The sequence below is a fragment of the Salmo salar genome, chromosome ssa02 (genome assembly GCF_905237065.1).
Source record: "Salmo salar chromosome ssa02, Ssal_v3.1, whole genome shotgun sequence".
Classification (NCBI taxonomy): domain Eukaryota; kingdom Metazoa; phylum Chordata; class Actinopteri; order Salmoniformes; family Salmonidae; genus Salmo; species Salmo salar.
In genome coordinates, this window is record NC_059443.1 from 56,925,570 (window position 1) to 56,933,177 (window position 7,608).

Genomic DNA, 7,608 nt, shown 5'->3' on the forward strand with positions numbered 1-7,608 from the left:
AGAGACATTTTCTAAGGCATGCAGAGTTCTACAGACTCAAATCATTGGATGGCCTGTGGTACAAATATAGCCACAAGGGGACACTTGCAAGCTTGACTGTCACCATATCTAGGGTGTTACCAACAGCCATTTAACAAAATATCTCCATAAAAGTATTTGATTCATTTGCTGAAAATGCCATTTGTCTTTGTGCATTAGACTGTAGTTTTACTATGCAGAAGATTATTGTTAAGTATGCCTTGAGGGACATGTAACGAGGTAGGGGAGGGTTGAATCAATAAATGACTCTCCTGTAATTGAGCCCACGCTTCTCATTTAAACCATAGGCACTTAAGTATACCTTAATTACGGCAAGTTATGTGTCACTAAATGAATTAAACTTACGTTATCATTTTAAAGCTGTTTACCATGGGAAAACTTCTACCATGACTGCTCACAGCTTATTTTTGTAGTTAGTCATGTTTTTTGGAAATATTCTAGCATATTTCTTTCATTAGCTGAATTGGTTTCTTGTGATCTTCTATGAAACAGTATGTAATCTGCCTCTTTTTCTGCAATAGTTCCAGTCAGCAGTCCCATAGACAGATCTGACTTTTTGTTAGTGCCAATGCTGGTACTACAGGCAGAACAAGCCCACTGGGAGACAATCCATTAAACCAAACAAGGCCAATGTAAAACAAGTAAGGCATTAAAGGCCTTCACTAATGGGAGTACAATCTGATATTAAAGTGCATTAAATGCCATTCAAAACCAAGTTTTCAGTGTATCATTTTAATGTACTCTTACAAGTTGGTGAACAGTTACAATTTGTTGCTCACGGTACTAAAACACACATCCATTGATAGTATAAATAGCCAACCTAATAATACACATTTTCAAATACATAAATCATCAAGTATCCAAGTATTAAGTTACGCACATCAAAATAAAAAGGCATACAAAATATCGCAGACGTTGAAGTCCAGTTTCAAAGCGAAAAACACAAATCACATTTCGGACATGGCAGTAATTAATCAACAAGATTTGATAAGAGAAAATAAAAAAATAAAAAGGTCCCAGACTTTCAATAAACAAATATTGCAACAATTAAGCATTTCATATTAAAAATAGTTACTGAAAGGACTTAAGTGTGTAGACGTCCTGCACAAGACAAAGGCAACATTCTTTTGTTCCAAGTAAAAAAAGAAAGACCTTTTCTAATGTAGTGGATGACAAACCCACTCGATTGCCTTTTTGTTCCATTTTAATTGTAAGGCATTTCAAGTTTTAACCATGTGGAGGAAGGCATACATCTTTCTATTCAGTATCGAACTGAATCATAAAATTTAAAGGGATACCTAACTACTCATGTTAAATCATCATTACAGTACTTTTTAAAATATTTTTTTTAAAGTAATAAGCACCCTTGCCAATTAAAACCTTGGGCTGTATAAATCAACATCTGGATGTTCACAAGACTACTTCACTGGCTGTCCTCCTTTCCAATTCCAAGGGCACACATAGAGAACACTCACTCACTGTCACTTGTTCACTAACTAACCTCTTTTTTGACACTTGACATTTTTTAATTGAGAAGGGAAAACTTGAATTATTTAAGAATGAATTTCCGGTGGAAATACTTTAACACAATGGATTTACTAAGAAAAAAACAAGCCTGCCAGGTAGATAAGATAAAGAAATGAATGTATTTTATAGGGGCATTGTTGGCATGGACTATGAGTTAGTTGGCTTTACTACTGGATGCAGCAGTTGTTGCGGTGGCCGTTGGAGTCTTTGAAGCGCAGGCGCATCTTTGGACGATACTTCTCCAGGTAGAAAAGCTGCTTGCTGTTGAACGCTCCGCGACGCTTCCTGTTACGAGAGAAAATACATTGTCATCTCACGTCATCTAAATTACAAGCCAGTGATATTAATTCAAAACAGTGGGTTTTATAGACTAGCCTCCCTTTTTGAATGAAAGATAACCCACCGTTACAATGTACTTACACTGTACTAAGGGTTAAGGCACATATAACGCAATTTCAACTTTCAACTTCTCAATTGCAGCTTAGTCCGATTATTTTTAAAAATGCGTTTTAGCCTCCATTTTAAGATGCTGCAGCTACAGTATAAAGAGATCTACATGAAAGTGTATTTGCATCAGACTTACTGCCGGATGAACTGGACAGCATCTTCATATTTCATCCCACATTCAATCAAAGCCAGGGCAACCATGACAGGGGCTCTAGGAGTAAAACACAAAAAAACACATTGGTAAAGGCATTGACAAAGGCAGTTAGGGTACTATGGGACTTTTTAATATTGTGTATTATGGCTAATTGTGTTTTGGCATTCTTACCAAAGAACTAGCATCATCAATCTAACACAATTCTGAATATAAATACTTATTACATGTTTTAAAATGCTTGTTACATGATTATAAATGTTTCTATACTAAGAGGGGAAATAAGAACACTAGTTTACCTCCCCAGGCCAGCTACACAGTGGACAGCAATGCAGCAACCAGGCTCCTCCCTAAACTTCGTCTTCAGGAGGTTCAACCAATCATCAACAATCTGGTTCGAGGGAGGAGCACCATCATCAAATGCCCAATCCTATTGGTGGAGGAGGGAAATCAGTTCATCTGCCCTCTTTCTCAGAAACCAAAACAAAGACGGTAGTAACATAGTAGTAAATGAGTACTGCATTGGAGATGTAAACAGTGATGTTGAAGCTTACCAGAACCTGTATTCCCTCTTTCCCCACCAAGGTGGAATCATAGGTGGCCTCACATACTCTCACAACGGTGGTCACTCCATACTTCTTCAGTTCCTGTAGAAGAATGTACTTTTATTTTCATATGATCTGCAACATATGCCATTGTACATTTGACATACTACACAGGGAAAACATTTATATTTTCTAAACAGACCCTTTATACTATGGAAGAGAGGGACTACCTATGAGAATGAGAATCCAGAACATTCATTACGTTTTATAACAAAATTAATTTCTGATATCGTCACTGTGTTAATGATGTGAGGGCTCACCTCAATGAATTTATTCAAAGTGGCATTGGTTGGATTGTGGGTAATGAGGAACCTCATGTTTTTGTAGGTGATCTCCACAGGGGCAGGTCGGTTCATACGTGCCATGGTGACAGACGGAAAAACGAGATCTTCCACAAAACAATCTAACGAAAACACTTATTTAGAGGGAGAGGGAATATCAACAAAATGTCAAACTATATTCCCGCAATAAAAATACACCGTGACCAGTGGGCTAAAGAAGGCTATGGGGCGAAAGGAGGTCGGATTTGGCAGAAAAAAGGGTGTGGACAACCAAAATCAAACCCCTTCTCCTTTGGGAAAACAAGACAGGTTCCCCCTTGATTCTGACCAGGCAGAAGCCAACGAGGGCAGTGTGCAGCAGGTAGAGTTACCCCATCCAGGCTCGTTCTGCTGGTAGGTTAGGAGGTGTCCTGATCCTGCCAACGTTTCAGATCCTCCTCCTGTGGGTCCAATGTATTCGGAGAGGAGGTGGGTTCTGCTGTTCACTCGTCTGCATAGGCAGCTGCGTGCTGTGCCTGGCAGTAGTCCCCACTGCCCTTCAGAAACTCCATAAATGTGTGACCCAGAACACCACAGAACTGCTGCAAGAGACGAGGTGGAGGAGGAGGGAGTAAGATACAAGGCCTCTAAACTCAAGGGGGAAATGGCTAAAACAATTTTAAAAAGCGAAGGTTATGGAAACACATAATTGCTGCTCTTGTTCAGCCCAGATCTGGTTTAACCATAGGTCTAAATTTATGGGTCTAACATGACTGCCAATGTGTGAAGGATGGATGTAGCTTACTAAGGACTGCGTAGGTCACAGCTCAACTCTCTACATATTATTTTTCTTTATAATTGCATACAAAAAGCAGTAATATCTACATATTAGGCCTACTATATGCCTCGTTGACAGAAGGAAAGATTTGTTAGAATTTCAGCAAAGCAATTTTTTTGCCACAAGCCCTAAGCATTGCATATATGTTTTTCTCTGGCTGGTGCTCCAAATACTGTCTAAGAAGCTTGAAGTATGGATAGCTAATCCGATATTCTCCGGCTGTAAAATAATGTTTTGTTCTGAATATTAGAGCCAAATTGGACCTTTAATTAAGAGACAACACAATGACGTCAAACCTAGACGTCAGTCCAACGACAAAACCCAAACAAACCGAAATTTACATAAGTATGATGAAAGAGGATTTCGATAAACTGTCCTTTGTGAGGGCAGACGGCGCCATCACCGGTATAGAGGCCTCATAGCCGAGCGCTTGTAAATGCCCATTGAGACAGAAACGAAATGTTGAATAGTGAGGTATTTAGCGCCTCGTTTAAGTAAACTAGAGTTAATTAAGCTAAGAATGATTATAGAAACTGTCAATGATATTGCTGACAAGTTAATAAGAAAAATGCGTACATTTTATACGACGGTAATAGCTACGTCGAAAATGGATCTCAAAGGCGGTCCACAAAGGCAACCCACCACCTCGTTATACTCGAATAAAATGGCAATCTAACGGCAAAGCCCATTTAATTTCGTATACACCTTTGACATACCGTTAATCATAGGAAAAACTCAGATGTATCAATTTCACAAAGACAACAAAGCATGTGTCGAAGAGGCCCGAGATTTAACATTTAAAAAATTGAAGACCAGTTGATACAGAATTACAACACGAGTAGTTAGCTACAATGTAACAAAATATTGCTAAATTAAAATTGACACTTACTGGGATATGCTTACTCATTGAAGATTGTAGCTTAATCATACAGCCGGTCCCTAAAAACAAGTAAATATATTAAATGGTTTTGCACCATACAGTCAAGGCAATTCCTCCGTGCGGAGTCGGCGTCTACTCGACTAGTACGACGCAAGGCAAATGGCCAATCACTATTCAGAGCTCGAGCTCTCTTGAAACCCCACCCTAGAAAGCCTACAAACTGGTCCTGTTCTCAGGGATCAAGTTGTAATCCTGCGCAAAAGAAGCCAACTATTCAGTTTTATTCATCTCTGTTTGAATACTTAATAAGGATTCCTGATTATTGACTATAAAGTGCTTATCATTTAGGGTTTCCACTAGCTTTCACAGCCACAAAGTCAAAATAAGCAATTTTTGTTGTTGCTTTTTGGTCTTAATTTAAGGATTTAAGGGATTTATTTTTATTTTTATTTTACCTTTATTTAACTAGGCAAGTCAGTTAAGAACAAATTCTTATTTTCAATGACAGCCTAGGAAAAGTACTTTTTATCTCAAGGCTAACTACCAGGAAGTTTGAAAAGGCAGGCTAAGTGGGGTGGATTTAATTCATGAGCTCGCCTTGACTGACAGCTCTTTGAAATGCCTATACATTTTACATTTTAGGCATTTAGCAGACAATCTTATCCAGAGCGACTTACAGTAGTGAATGCATACATTTCATACATTTTTTTTTCTTCCATACTGGTCCCCCATGGGAATTGAACCCACAACCCTGGTATTGCAAACACCATGCTCTACCAACTGAGCCACACGTGACCTATGTCAAGCAAGTAAAATCATCTCAAGCAAATTTGGTGATACACAAAGCAACAACATTGAAATTGAAACAACACTGATATTCCATCAAAGATATCTATTTTTATTATCCCATTTGGCATGTCTCATGTGATGCGGTTCACAGCAGCACTGACGGATGTCTTGACTTGACAACTGCGTCAGAGTTTTGAACAACCCTGGCCCCTTTTGTTCAATGCTTGCTGAAGACCTAGCTAGCCAGTAACTAGCTAACACCAGACACAGATGAAAGGGGAAACATATACTAAACAAAATTATAAACGCAACATGTAAATTGTTGGTCCCATGTTTCATGAGCTGAAATAAAAGATCCCAGAAATGTTCCATATGCACAAAAAGCTTATTTCTCTCCAATTTTGTGCACAAATTTGTTTGCATCCCTGTTAGTGAGCATTTCTCTTTGCCAAGATAATCCATCCACCTGAGAGGTATGGCATATCGACAAGCTGATTAAACAGCATGATCATTGGACGGGTGACACCTGATGAAACTGAGGAGTATTTCTGTCTGTAATAAAGCCCTTTTGTGGGGAAAAACTCATTCTGATTGACTTATTTTCCACCATAATTTGCAAATAAATTCATAAAAAATCCTACAATGTGATTTTCTGGATTATTTTTCTCACTTTGTCTGTCATAGTTGACGTGTACCTATGATGAAAATTACAGGCCTCTCTCATCTTTTTAAGTGGGAGAACTTGCACAATTGGTGGCTGACTAAATACTTTTTTGCCCCACTGTATGTATTAATTTGTGGATGTCCATCATCCATTTAGTGTGATATGTTACGAATTACAATTCGTATGATATGTTACGAATTTGTGAAACTTACAATATGTTACGAAGAGACCCCCTAAAACATTTTTAAAATAGGCCCATCTAAGCAAAATTATGTTGAAAAGACGTGTAAAATATGTATTTTCCAGACGTTAAGGTTTGGTTTAATTTAGGTTCTTAATGAGAGGTGAAAATACATATTTGCTGTACATTGAAAAAACATATTTTCTAGGACGTTGAAAAGGCATCTTTTGCAGACGTTGAAAAAATACGTATTTCAGTTCTGAATGAAAGTTGAAAAAAAAACATTTTCTAGATGTTGAAAATACTTATTTTCCAGACATTGAAAATATGTATTTTCCCGACGTTGAAATCAGCCTCATGTTTGGTTCTAAATGAAAGTTGAAAATATTTATTTTATTTAACCAGGCAAGTCCGTTAAGAACAAATTCTTATTTACAATGACTGCCTACACCGGCCAAACCCAGATGACGCTGGGTCCTATATAACTCCCAATCACGGCCAGTTGTGATACAGCCTGGATTCAAACCAGGGTGTCTGTAGTGACACTTCAAGCACTGAGATGCAGTGCCTTAGACCGCTGCGCCACTCGGCGCTTGGTCTGGTCCAGACCAAATTTGCTTCAGATTTTGTCCAGTCTGGACCGGCCCAAGCGCCGAGTGGCATCCGTAGACGTTGAAATCAAGGTCGGTCTTGACCGCACCAAATCTGAACCAAACATAGACGCCTATGATTGGTTCAGATTTGATTCAGACCGGACCAAAAACCAATGTCCGTGGATATGGAAATCAAGGCCGGTTCGGACTGCACCAAAAAAACTTCCAAAAGGCATCAGCGTCAGTCCAAGCTTACTGAGGTTTAGCCTACAGTGTTGCCAGAAATCAAATTTTATGTACGCTCATCTATGTGGTAAGCCTCCCGTTTGTAAAACACCAAAAAAAGACGTCCGGTCCGGACAATTTACGGATACAAACTTGAAACCTCTGATCATGTCATGGGCGTCGTAAGGATTGGACCAAGGCGCAGCGGGTATAGTGATCATCTTCTTTACTTTATTAAAGAAAAACACTTAAACAAAACAACGACGACAACAGTCCAGTAAGGTGCACAGACTATACTAGAAACAACCACCCACAAACACAAGTGAAACAAACAACTAAATATGGCCTCCAATTAGAGACAACAACAACCAGCTGCCTCTAATTGGAGGTCATTGCCAAAACTAACATA

The 7,608-nt window shown here is 38.8% G+C and overlaps 1 protein-coding gene across 1 annotated transcript; it reads right to left on the reverse strand.

Annotated features, from left to right (window-relative positions):
• Positions 1–755: 755 nt before the first annotated feature.
• On the reverse strand, positions 756–4,976 carry ptp4a1 (protein tyrosine phosphatase 4A1). The gene is made up of 6 exons (XM_014176129.2): positions 4,757–4,976; positions 3,030–3,631; positions 2,719–2,811; positions 2,464–2,594; positions 2,150–2,224; positions 756–1,851 (listed from the first exon to the last, which is right to left on the reverse strand). Exons 2-6 carry the CDS (start codon positions 3,132–3,134, stop codon positions 1,734–1,736), a joined length of 522 nt encoding a protein of 173 aa, XP_014031604.1. The 5' UTR covers positions 3,135–3,631; positions 4,757–4,976; the 3' UTR covers positions 756–1,733.
• Between the last annotated feature and the right edge of the window lie 2,632 nt (positions 4,977–7,608).